This window comes from Periophthalmus magnuspinnatus, chromosome 15 (assembly GCF_009829125.3).
Source record: "Periophthalmus magnuspinnatus isolate fPerMag1 chromosome 15, fPerMag1.2.pri, whole genome shotgun sequence".
Taxonomy (NCBI): domain Eukaryota; kingdom Metazoa; phylum Chordata; class Actinopteri; order Gobiiformes; family Gobiidae; genus Periophthalmus; species Periophthalmus magnuspinnatus.
In genome coordinates, this window is record NC_047140.1 from 12,842,763 (window position 1) to 12,857,013 (window position 14,251).

Here is a 14,251-nt window from a genome sequence, read left to right on the forward strand (position 1 = left end):
TAGATCAGGTCTGGACTGGGTTTAGGCTGTGTTTAGAATAGATTTATTCCTGAGTTGGACTTGTTTCAGTCCTGTTTTTTGTTTAGTTATAGTTCAGTTTGGGTCTATCCCTGGTTTAGTACTTAGTTAGATCCAATTTTAGCACAGGTAGCACATTTAGTCCTGTTTTAGTCCTAGGTTAGTACTGGTTTACTCTTACTGGTTTAGACTGGGCCTAGTTGAGTGTTGGTTTTCCTGGTTTACTTCAGATTGAAACCTAGCATTAACTCCTTCAGTCCTGGTCTAGCCCTGGTTCAGACCTGATTGAGCCTTGATTCAGTCCTAGTGTATCCCTATTTAGTCCTGTTAGATCCTGGTTCAATCCTGGTTCAGTCCTGGCCCAGTCCTGGTTCAGTCCTGGTTTAGCCCAGGTTTATGTCATATTGATATGTTATTCTCTGTTCCTGAACAGGTAAAGGTTAATTGGGCATTAGTGAAGAGTACAGACTAGGAGGTCTAAAGTGCGGCTAGTGGGCCTCGGGGGGTCCGGAGGTGAACTATACCGGGCCGTAGGGGGTGACTACTCCTCTCTCCCCCCTTACCCCCATCACTCTTTCTTTCTCTTCCTCTTTTCCTGATCCACACTCTTAACCTCTCTTAAAGACCTGCAGTGCTGATTATATTATAATTTAGACATTTTAAATAACAACATTCATCTAAAACAGACTTTTGGACATTAGAACCACTGACACAGGTAATACGCAAAAAACAATAGTTCACGGGAATAAGAATGGGTGATACTCATCAATTGATTCTATATGCAGATGGTATGATCTGTTTTGACTCTGACCCTGGCACATCCATTCCTACTTTCCATAACATGTCTTCTCTTGGTGAACCGGATATATCGTAAAGTGGAACAAATCAATAGTACTTCCTCTCACCTCATACTGTCCTAAAACACCATTCCAAGCTGGACAGGTTGAGTGGCCCACAGAAGGTATTAAATATTTGGGAATCCTCTTCCCAAAAATGTTGACCCATTGATGAGGAAAATATCTTTGGGTGTGGTCAGGTGGTCATCACTTCAGCTATCTCTATGAGGAAATGTCAACCTCTTGAAAATGTCTTGTATGGCTAAATTTATCCAATCCCTTCCATTGCCAATCCCCAATAAATATTTTAATTTTTTTGACAGGACATGCAAACGATATATATGTAGGGAATCAAATGCTCACCCGCGACTAGAAAAACTACAAGTGCCAGTAGATTGTGCTGGCCTGGGCCTATGTAAACTATTATTTAATCTGAAGCATTTACCCCAGTGTTTCAAGACCCATCCAGGCTTTACTCACTTGTAAAAAAATATGGAAAAACATAAACATAAAAATTCTGAAGCAAATCTTGCAGTATCTAGGCTTTACTCCAAAATGATACAACCATATTAAAAAATATCTGGGAGAAGGACAATTCAAAATGGTTTGGGACACCAGCCATGTTACACAAATTGGGGCTCAAGAACACACCAAATGGTTGGAAATGTCAAAGCGCAGATGGCACTGTAAATCATTCTCTGTGGCAAAGTCCTAAGACTTTAGAATACTAGAATGCAATTCACTCTTGTATTAACAAGATCACAGATGACACCTCTGAGCTCTCCTCCAGACTGTATGTGCTGGGGGACCCACCTATTGCAGAACATAGTCAAAATGCTCAGTTTCTTCAGACAGCTATAATGATAGGAAAACAGGTATTATTAAGAGAATGGAAAAGTCCTACATCTCCACCAACTAAAGAATGGTTTACTGAATTAGGAAGAGTTGCCCATTATGAACCACTTATCCCGTCCATGGTGATACTTAAGCCTCTGCCATTGATACATGTACCTGCATTGAAAAAACTGTCAAATACATGCTGTGCTTAGCTGTCTATTCATATTAATACAAAAATGTGTCTACTTATGTATCAGTGTTGGGAAGAGGACTTTGAAAATGTTTTTGGTTGCAGCATACTGAATGCCTGCATTAAAATGTATTATGTGATGCAGTCTGATACATGGCCCAATTGGAGTGCTGCATTCTGACTCTAATCAATCATTTTGCATGTTACATTGCTTTAAATAAAATAACATGACATAGAATGTATGTCATATTTTTATAAGGCAGATACTCACCATACACACGTCCATAAAGCAGTGTTTCTGAATAAAAGAGTGTAGTATTGCACTGTATTGTATTGTTATAATAATAATAATAATAAAAATATTCATAATAATAATAATAATCCATCCATCCATTTTCTTCCGCTTATCCGGGGCCGGGTCACGGGGGCAGCAGTCTAAGTAGGGACTCCCAAACTTCCCTCACCCCAGACACATCCTCCAGCTCCTCCAGTGGGATCCCAAGGCGTTCCCAGGCCAGCCGAGAGACATAGTCCCTCCAGTGTGTCCTGGGTCTTCCCCGGGGCCTCCTCCCGATGGGACATGCCCAGAACACCTCCCTAGGGAGGCGTCCAGGAGGCATCCTGAGCAGATGCCCGAGCCACCTCAACTGGTTCCTCGCAACGTGTAGGAGCAGCGGCTCTACTCCGAGCTCCTCCCGTGTGACTGAGCTCCTCACCCTATCCCTAAGGGTGCGCCCAGCAACTCTGCGGAGGAAACCCATTTCGGCCGCTTGTATCCGCGATCTTGTCCTTTCGGTCATTACCCAGAGCTCATGACCATAGGTGAGGGTAGGAACGTAGATTGACCGGTAAATCGAGAGCTTCGCCTTTGGGCTCAGCTCCTTCTTTACCACAACGGACCGATACAGGGACCGCATCACTGCAGACGCTGCACCGATCCGCCTGTCAATCTCACGCTCCATCCTTCCCTCACTCATGAAACAGACCCCGAGATACTTGAACTCCAGACAACATCATCCGCAAATAGCAGAGATGAGATCCTGTGGTTCCCAAACCAGACCCCCTCCGGCCCCTGGCTGCACCTAGAAATTCTGTCCATAAATATAATGAACAGAACCGGTGACAAAGGGTAGCCCTGGTGGAGTCCAACATGCACCGGGAACAGGTCTGACTTACTGCCGGCAATGCGAACACAGCTCCTGCTCCAGTCCGAGGAGCTTGCTAACCACCTCGGTGACTTCAGCCAGGGTGATGGACGAGTCCGCCTCCGGGTCCCCAGTCTCTGCTTCCTCCTCGGAAGACATGACGGGGGGATTGAGGAGATCCTCAAAGTATTCCTTCCACCGCCCGACAACATCCCCAGTTGAGGTCAGCAGCTCTCCACCCGCACTGTAAACAGTGTTGGTGAAGCACTGCTTCCCCCTCCTGAGGCGTCGGACAGTTTGCCAGAATTTCTTTGAGGCCATCCGATAGTCCTCCTCCATGGCCTCCCCGAACTCCTCCCAACCCCAAGTTTTTGCCTCTGCAACCGCACGAGCCGCAGCACGCTTGGCCCGCCTGTACTCATCAGCTGCCTCAGGAGTTCTATCGAGCCTTGTTGGCTCATGGGACTCCTTCTTCAGCTTGACGGCATCCCTTACTTCCGGTGTCCACCACCGGGTTCGGGGATTGCCGCCGCGACAAGCACCGCAGACCTTACGACCACAGCTACGAGCGGCCGCATTGACAATAGAGGTGGAGAACATGGCCCACTCGGAGTCCATGTCTCCAATCTCCCCCGATGACACGACAACAAAGTTGATCATCGACCTCCAACCTAGAGTGTCCTGGTGCCACGTGCACTGATGGACACCCTTGTGCTCGAACATGGTGTTTGTTATGGACAAACTGTGACTAGCACAGAAGTCCAATAACAAAACACCACTCGGGTTCAGATCAGGGAGGCCGTTCTTCCCAATCACGCCCCTCCAGGTGTCAATACTAATAATGATAGTCATTATTAGTCAGTGGTGGTGAAAACAGGGGTTGATCAGCGTCTTGAAAATAAGTAATTAAAGAATGCTCAAACATGCACCAATCAATCCGAACTATAACATGATTAAAAGTTCTGAAAAGTTGATTTTGCATAATAGTTTTCCCTTAACTTTCCCTCTCCCTAGCCCACCACTAGTTTCAGAGAGTGGTGCCATTATTCAGCCCCAAAGACGTGATTGTTGTCAGTTGAAAGGTCTCGCTCACCTCTCTCTCTATCCTTGAAAGAGGAGAGCTCTTTCACTTCACCTCTCTCTCTTTCCCTCACCTATCCACAATGAAACAAAAACTGGCACAAAGTTCAATGTTAGTATAAATAAACAAAAGTGTTTTTTGTTTTTTTTCTCACAACAGCTTCAGAAAATGGTGCCATTATTCAACCACAAAGATGTGATTGTTGTCAGTTCAAATCACTTCAAGACATAAGACGAATATGAGAAGTTTGTGGAACCAATCCCAAACAAATAACGATAAGGTTCAACATTTGTGGATTATAAATTTGGAGATTTCGTTCAAAAACAGTGAACCTCCCATAGAGTTATACAGTCTCCTGCCTTCTGTCTGAAACATCCTAAATGTGTAACTCTCTTTCTCCCACACGCTTCAAAACTGCAGGAGGACAAAGTGGTGAGTTCTGTACGTTTGATTTTTACAATGCATCTTTTTATTGATTTTCAAACTTTTGGGACTTTTCCTGATAATGTTTATTCTCTATAAAGAGTCTGAATAGTCTTTTTGTAGATATGTTAAAGCGCTATAGCCTGCACACAATAACCAGATGGGCAGAAAAGAACTGTAGTCAAGTCAGAGTACTGGTACTTTAAAATAATATTACTCAAGTAGAAGTAAAAAGTTGCGGTTCCACAAATTAGTAAAAAAGTATTTTGGGAAACTATAGTCAAAAGTAACTGTTGGGATGTAATATCTCATTTATAATTAGAAGTGAATGCAATTTGAAGGGCAAAACATGAAATCTGGTATTTTCAGAGGACAGAAACAAAAATTTACTAAATTAAATAATTTCTGAAGGAATGGTGCAAGAAACACAAATGTTAAAATTATTTCCTATTGTCAACATAAATTTTTTAGCACTTACTCACAGAGGGAATAGTAACCACAACTTTTACTCAAGTAAAAGTACTGTTACACTGTAGAATATATTACTCGAGTATTGTTACACTATACAATATATTACACAACTAAGAGTACTGTTGCACTGTACAATACTGTATATTACTGAAGTAAAAGTACCGTTACACTGCACAATATGTTACTCAAGTAAGAGTACTGTTACGCTGTATAATATTTTACTCACGTAAGAGTACTGTGTCATTGTACAATATACAACTCAACATAATTTGACAGCATGCATTTGCTGTGGTTTGTTCTGATAGATCTGAGTTTGACAGCTGCTGGTTCAGATCCAAATATCTGATTGTCCTTGGAGAGTTTTTACATTTCATGAAAAATTAATATTCAGTTTGACTTTAAACATACTACAATGTCTGTCTTTATAATGTAAAGAAATTGTTGGATGAGGAGAGGAACATACAGACAAGTGAAGTGTCTTGCCCAAGGACTAGTGTTGTCATAACACAAATATTTCAAAAAACGCTCTTTATTTAGACAATAGAATGTGATTTTTAACATTAAATTGTAGTACTTTCTTTTATATTACCATGAGGCTCTACCAGTAGCGTACACTGGTGTATGAATGTGTGTGTGATTGGGTGAGTGGTTCTTCTTGTAAAGTGCTTTGACTGTCTAGAAAGTGGAAAAGCACTATATAAAAATGTGACCATTCATTCACCATTCACCATACCTGTGTAATCCCTCACTCGTCCAGGTAGGTCCCATCCATGGGTGTATACTGCGCTATGTGGTCTTATACTAGATCATTCTAAATCTATTCAGGAAAGTCATTTCTGTCCTGCGAATGAAACTTGTATTAATACTGATACCTGCTCAAATGAGTGTCTAGTTTTAGCATTGATTACTGCAGTATATTGTTACCAAGCATTGGTGGATTTTCCTTTTGGATTTTTTGTTTAAAAACTGAATTTAAAGGAGGAAGTTGCTTTTTTAAATATACAATTTTCTAACCTTCTGCCAAACCGTTATAGTATTCACATACATGAGTTTTCTGGGCACTAGCACAGCTTTATAACAGCTTTTTCATATGAAGAAGTGAAGCACCACATGGGCAGCCAATCAACTCTCATCCCAAAGTGTCATATAGAGTCTTTTTTAAAAGTTTACAAATGAAGTCATGTTTTATAATTCAATGAAAATAGTGAGGTCTAATTGTTGTCATAAAGTTTTTACAATGCACTTTCTGGGGAGGAAAAAAAGGGAAAAGTTGGATAATACATTTTTAAACGATACGGTCATGTGAGAGAGGGACAGAAGCACATTCTATTAACAGACAACAACCCATTTATACTGTTGAGTTCACACCTATAAATGTATGAACTACTGAATCCATGTCCCACTGTATTACGTAAGCATTAAATGACTTGGAGCTGTGTGTTATGCAGTTTTAAGGTACAACTTCCTGTGCATTGTTCTGGCAGCAGAGCAGTGATATAGAATGTGGTTTAGCTGTTGGCGTACTACTTGTGCGTTATGCAGTATTAACGCACAGCAGTTAGCCACTGGGATTCTCACTGTCTGTGGTATAACGTGAAGTAAGTGCTACACTGTCCTTATTCATTCACTCAACACACTTACGAATGCAAGGCTGCCAATCTGAACCATGGGCCCCACCGACCACCATCAACACTCACACATACACTGTATTTTTCCTAGGCAGTGTGGGTGAAGTATTGCCTAAGGACACAATAACAGAACTTGGTTTGAGTGGAAATCACCTCTCTGACTTTCAAATTGGTAGATACTCAAACCACTGAGCCACTGTCCCCCTCTGTTGACCCTACCCCCTGTCCTTTCGGCTGATATATTCTACCATGTACCTCTGATCAGTCTGCCCTGTCCCCCTGACTGATACTGTCCCCTGTATTTTCAGCTACTCTGCCTCGTTCCTCTGCGCTTCAGGCTTCAAATGTCCCCCCGGCTGATACAGTCTGAATATCCCTGCTTCTTTCCCCTGTTCTTTCGGCTGATACGTTCCTCCCTGTCCTCTCAGCTGATCCGACTCTGTCTACCCTCTACTGTCTTTTCCCCTGTCCCCCCAGCTGATGCATTCTTTACTGTCCCCCTGGCTGATACGTTCTTCCCTGCTCTTTTGCTTCTTTCCCTGTCCTCCCTACTGATACTTCTCTGTATTGATTCGGGGAGTTTCTTTTGTGGCCATAGCGATGTGTCATGTGTTCTCATGATTATTATCGACCCCGTCCGCAGCTCCGACTCTGCTCTCATCGACTCGCTCTGAAAAATCACTCTCTCAGAATGTAAAAATACGACAGACCGCATTCACCAAAGTCCGTGCCGATGGGGAAAAATACTGAATACTTTAATACTGGCTTAGTGTATCTTTGGGGAAACAGTGACTGAGTAGTAAATAGGATTGCACGATTTGGGAAAAATATCTGACAAACATTACAATTACGATTAGATCCGTGATTTATGTTTTGAAATGCATTCTGTTCAGAGTTCACATTTTAAAATTGTCCAGAAGAATTGATAAAGGATTAAAATCTTAACAAGAATCACATTTCACTTTACTTGTGCCCATCTAATGTCTCAGTACATACCTTTTAAGACTAATAAAAGCATTTTTTTTGGAGAATGTTCCAGAGTATGGTTTTAATTTGTACCTTTAAAAATTACAAGCCAGTAGAATGTTGTGATGTCATCTGTTACTAGCCAAATATGTGCCTCAATGTGGCTCGTTTGCTGTTTTAAAGTTAAGGCCTGATCATTTTTATATTTCAACTTTTTATTTTAAATTAAAATCCACTTATTTACCAGATAAAACATTGACCTACTTTCCTCTTCCGTGTTTACCCCTTGTTCCAGATGCAGCTCATTTGTTTCACAGACTCTAATCTCCGCCTGACACTCGGTTCAGTGCAGGATTTATGATTTTTTATTATTGTTTTTATTTATTTAGTCTGAGAGCGTGTCCATATGTCAAAGTGTCACAGAGTAGATACCTCCTGGATCCGCCCCTCCCTCTGCGTGCTTGTATTTCCTGTTTGTTTAAAATGCAACAATACAGAACTATGTAAGAATAAGGTTGAATGTAGTGTCAAGATACTAAAATTTCAAACTAAACTAATACAAAAATCCCATGCATTTCAGAACATGTTTGTCAAGTTCTAAATCAAAGGCGACAGAGGAAAGGGTCAGATGGAGCAGGGGATACAGAGGAGAGGGTCCGAGGAGCAGAAGAGGGTCAGATGGGGCACAGGATGCTAAGGAGAGGGTCAGATGAGCAGAGGATGAAGGAGAAGGTCAGATGGAACAGAGAAGAGAGTCAAATGGAGCAGATGATGCAGAGGAGAAGGTCACAGGAGCAGAGGATGCAGTGGAATGGGTCAGATGTAGCACATGATGCAGAGGAGAGGGTCAGATGGAGCAGAGAATAAAATGCTTGACTATAACGTGCTTGTGACTAGCCCAGTTGTTCATTTACAGTAGATTTATGAGGTAACATTGGCAGACTGCGCTGATTTTGTTTGCGCACAGTCGACCTCCTCTCTTCAGGAATGCTCAGATTTGGCCTGTGCTGGCTCTGGGTGCACTCACGGACGGGTGGAGACGGAGAGCAGCGGGGCAGTGAGGCGCAGGCAGGAGCAGATGCACCAAACAAGCGCACCTCCAGCTGCTGTGGCCTAGATTCATCTGAGAAGCTCCACTGGGGCTGCTCATGTCATGTGACTGTGCAATGTTTACTGGTTTAGTCCTGGTTTGGTCCTGGTTTTGTCCTGGATTAGTCCTGATTTAGTCCTATTTTAAACCTGGTTTGGACTTGGTTTAGTTCTGGTTTAGCCTTTGTTCAGCCTTAGCTGAGCTCAGTCCTGATTCAGACCTGTTTTTTTCATGGTTTAGACATATTTTAGTCCTGGTTTACAAGGGCTGAACGATTCGGGAAAATAATTGAATTTCTGCGATTTTTCATGTGTTGCGATTGTTGTTAGATTTGCAATATGTATTTAAAAACTGGGATTCCGTTGAAATCACATATTGTAAAAAAAATTTAAAAATCTATCATTTGAGAGAAGACCGAAATATGAACTGGTAAATACAAGAATCACATGCATTTCATAACATGTTTGTAAAAGTATAAACTACAGGTACAAAAAAAAAAAAACAAAAAAAAAAAAACAAAAAAAAAAAAAAAAACCTGAACTGCAGTCTTTGCAATTTGACAACTGCATAAATTCAAATAGCAAATTTGATTCAATAGCAATACATTGTGCTATGGTTTAGTCCCAGTTTATTCCTGGTTTAGTCCTAGTTCAGTTCTGGTATGGTTTAGCCCTGGTTTAATTCTTGGTTTTTGTCTCCGGTTTAATTCTGTTTAGGCCAGTATACTTTAGATTTAGTGTGTTTCTGTATAGATGCAATATCGTTCTAATTTGATAATTTCGTCTGCCTTTTGCAGCTATCATTTATCTAATCATATAAACCAGCTACTTTTTTTGTTAACCTATCATTTGGTGTGAAATATTAAACAAAGACAGACTGGATTGTTCTGTAAACTTGTAATAACCATTATATCATTATTACTTTATCCTAACTATGATTTATTTGAGGCACTCAGTGTCTAATAGAGCAGCAGTTTTTATCCATCTGTGCATTTTTGGGTTTAATATTGACCTTATTCCACCCCACACACTTTTTCCGTAAATGCAACTAAACCGCGCTTTCTTTGTACTAGCACTTCCGGTTAAATGGACATCCCGTTCCTTTCAATGGAGAATATAGGAAAAGTTTCGGCGCTAAAATATTATATAAAGTAAGTTGGTTTGTGTCAAATGTCCAATGATTACGTGCAACAACAAGTCAACACTGCACTCCATGCAAAATAATACAACCCAAATGTCACCATGGCAACTTCTGGAATAAAATCGAGATTCGAACCCGGTCCACTCACCTCCCTCCACGCCCCTCCTCTGAACACACACTGGACACGAGGCTTTGTGCGCGGTCTGAGGATGTCCAGGCGGTTTTTCTCCTGTCACTCCGGCTCCAGGCGTCACATGTGTCCAGGCTGCGGGTCTGGAGTTTGTCGGAGTCGGACGCTTCTGCCAGAGAAAGGTACCGAAAATAGAAGAACGGAATTAGCGGAAACTGAGCTAACTGAGCTAACGTCTACAAACCGCATTGTATTATAACATGAAATTAGATTTTACATTGGGTTTAAAATGTTGAACAGTCCATTAAAAAACTTCTGGGCATTACATAACATGGGCACCAGTTCTAAGACAGTAATACCAATTGTTCTGCTTTTGGACGTGGACATTTAGTTGAAGAATTTATAAGCTAATTGTAGATATTACTAACGCTAACTGGCTAACGCTATGCTAACGTTGATTGGCTGTGGTGAAGGCGAGGGATACAGTCTTTATTACAGTTTTTAATACTTTGCCATTTTCCTTTGCATATTTAAGTTGAATAACAAAACTAGATGTCACTAAATAATAATGACCACATGACATTTAACACGTTTGGCTTTAATAATAAGAAAACCTATTGCTAATATATACATAGAGCTGTTCATATACAAACCTCAAAATTTCAACCAGCCTACTCATGGGTTTCACAATGATGTAAAATCAGAACAGTTGCCATAGCAATTATCAATTATTAGAACTCCATTTCTGCACTAAGGAATTCACTCAATACTTTTAAGAAATTATGATCACAATGAAGTAAGATGCTCCTTTTTTAGTGATAGCATGTCATTTTCTTATACAAAATCATCTTTTTTTATCTTAGCATGAGGTCTTGTTGTGATAAAGCTCAAAATCAGACTAAAACTGTTCAGGAAAGCTCAAATGCTGTCCTGTTGATGTGATTATTATTGTTATTTTTTCCAGTATCAGTAAATGCTCAAATGAGTATTTCGATATTAGTTGTAGTATTGATTAATATTTGATTTCTAAATATGATTTGCCTTAACTGATAATAGTTAATACATTTATTAATAAGTGCTTTGTTGGTTCAGAGCTTAAAAAACAGGATGTCTTTGTTTCATGAAGTGAAATTGGTGCTTTAACTATTTTAAATATCTGGTTTAAAATGGAGAATAACACTGTATTTTATTTAAAGGCAATTTTGACAAACATGAAATTTGTTTTAATGTGATCCATGTGTCTTGTTAAATTGTTTCCTGTCTGGTTCCAGTCTGGACCAGTCCCACATTGTAGATCACACAGACTCCTCCTCATCTTCACTGTCTGCACAGTCTTCTTTGCCTCATCACTCCTCCTCCTCTCCTTGAGCCTCCCCTCCTCACTCCACCCACCATCAGCATGCCTCCTCCTCTCTTCCCTCTGAGCTCCGAGTCCTCTTCCTCTCTGGGTCTCAGTCTGACTCCAGGAGTCAACCCTCTGCGACAGCCTCCAGAATCCAACCAGTGGGGAGATTAGGCACCCAGGGCCGCATAAGCCCGGCAAGGCTACAAGAGTAAAATCACAACATAGATTATTAGGGGTGTTACTTGTAGTTGAAATGAGATATATTTTTACCTTGTGTCAAAATAATTGCTTACCTGTAGTTGAATGAGCATAGAAAAAGCTTATATTCATTTATACGTGTCCAAAGAATACTACACGCTCCTAGACCTGTCACAGTCATGTAAAGTCTTTACATCTAGCAGTGTAGCACTACATCATACTGGTTTCTTGATTTACTAATGCTAAGGTAAATAACATGTTCCCACCAGTGGAGCGCAGGCATATGGAATACGGGGGGCTCACAAAGATGCTATGCAGACCCGCGTGGGGGCTTATGAGGGCACCGTGTAGACCAGAAAACGATCCTCCTCTCTCGCGCGCGCACACACGCACACACACACACACACACACACACACACACACACACACACACATTGGGAGACACTATAGAAGCTGTCAACATGCACATCTTACGATTCTCAACCTATCCTTTCTGTAGAGTCCGTTGCTTCACCGTTCATTTTACCTGTGTTGAACTACCTTCTGACTTTGTTTCAGACTCTTGGTCCTCTTTGACACTTACACCAGAAACCATACAGTAATCATTATTACTGCCAAGGTCTATTTTAGTTCACACACTGAACAATGTCCAGTTTCTCACAAAACTCACCCATCAAATTATGGTGGTCATATGTCACATTTTAAGCAACAAAGAACACAACTACACTTGCCATGCAGTCATTTAGTGATTAAAGGAAATAGTACTATCACAAATTTGGTTTATAATTCATAATTCAAATCTTATGCAGAGGTAGGACCAAGCTCCTGCCCTGCAAGTCGCAAATAAAATCCCATGCCTCAAGTACAACTTGAAATCTTAGTCCATTTCCATCTCCTCTTTGGAGCAGAGTGATCACGCCTCCTGTCTCTTGGTGGTCTTGGTGAGTGACCATGTGACAAAAGATCCAAAATTATGAATAGTTTACGTCACTGACACAATAACCATAAAGTAGGATTATTACAAAAAACTCTCTACTCTAAATGTATAATATTATTCAAAATGAAATCAATAAACACTAATGAAACACTATATTTAAATCAACCCTCTACAGCTCTATTCTTATCGAAAAGATTTTAACATAATTCCTAATATATCAATTGTACAATCAGATACTCATTTTGTGCCATAAAGTTAGTTTTGAAAATAAATTCTGAGTTAAGTTCCACATTTAGACTCATGTTATTTAAACGAGTAAATGATGTTGATATTGTTCAGAACCCTGCTTTCTGTCTTATTATTGTCCAGTGATGTAGCGAATGGCCCCACTATTTCACACAGGTTGCTTTAGCATACAATATTTCAGCGTGTCAGTTGTAAGTATTTATTTTGGTTCTTGGTCTTGTCTTGGTTTAGTCTTGGTTTAGCCCTAGTTTAGTCCTTGTTTAGTCTTCGTTCTTGATTTTGTTTTGGTTTAGTCTTGGTTTTGTCTTGGGTTAGTCCTGGGTTTGACTTGGTTTTGTCTTGGGTTAGTTCTGGTTTGGAACTTAATTATTTGTACTTAGGTTTAGAAGGTTTTAATATTAGTTTGCAGTAGCTCTGGGTTAGCCTTAATCTGACAGTGGGTGACAGTAGCTCAGTTGTTAGGATCTGGAGGTTGCCGGTTTGAATCCCGCTCTCGACATAAAACATCACTGGTTGAGAGGTTAGATCCAGTGATCTATGAGTTGGCAGTGCGATTCCAGCTCCCACAGATGAATGCTGTTGTTGTGAGCTTGAGCAAGACACTTAGCCCACCTCGCCACCAGTGTCTGCGTACACTGGTTTGTGAATGGGTGAGTGGTTACTTGATGTAAACCTCTTTGAGAGCCTTGAAGGTGGAAAAGTGATATATACAAATCTGACCATTTACCATTTAATCATGCTTTACTGATTCGGTCATTTTTATGTAGCCCTGGTACAGCCCTGCATGGCTTTATTTTAGTACTTTTAGATTTTACTTCTAGCACTTCTAGATATTGGTACTTAAGTACTTTTTTTATTTTTTTTTTATTTTACCATGTGGCCTTATATCTGTGTAATCCCTCAGTCGTCCAGTTACGATTCCATAATGGTCCATGGGCGCATACTAGTCTATATGGTCTTATAATTGTTCTGATACAGCTCAAGATCATTCTAAAGCTATTTAGAAAACGTTAATTTCTGTCCTGTAAATGGGACTTTTTTGTATGATACCTGCTCAAGAGTATCTAGCTTCAATACTAGTTTTAATATCAATTATTATCTGTTTTTTGGTACTTTTGACAGCCCTTGGTTGCATGTGTTAAAATACAGGTTTGAATGCTTTAATACTTTTCTGTGATACTGTCCTTAAATACTGTAATTGCTTTTTATGTGAAGATTGGGGAGTCCTGACATTTTACTGCCCAAAGTGGTTGTATTCTGGAGGAGGGAGCACGGCTGTTTGTGGATCTGTGTTTGGATAAATTTAGATGCGTTGGTGTGAAATCTCTAAGGCTTTTGTGGCTTTAATCAAAGTAAATCTGGAGAAACAAAGGAGAAAGAGGGACAGAAGGAAGGAGAGAGAGGGGAGAGAGTGAGAGAGAGAGAGGAGGGGGAGATCAAAAAGGGATGGAGGGAGGAAAGGAAGTAGGGAGAGAGAGAAAATAGGCACAGGAATGGAGAGAGAAAGGCAGGAGACGGGGAGAGAGCAGGAGAGAAGAGTGACAGGAGGGTGGAGGGAGGTAGAGAGGGG

General features: G+C 40.7%; 1 protein-coding gene across 1 annotated transcript in view; it reads left to right on the plus strand.

Annotated features, from left to right (window-relative positions):
- Positions 1–14,251, plus strand: part of LOC117382401 (regulating synaptic membrane exocytosis protein 1-like) — an 83,148-nt gene that overhangs the window by 23,095 nt on the left and 45,802 nt on the right. The window contains 1 exon segment of the mRNA XM_055227070.1: positions 4,528–4,539. Within this exon segment, the coding sequence (XP_055083045.1) occupies positions 4,528–4,539 (12 nt within the window).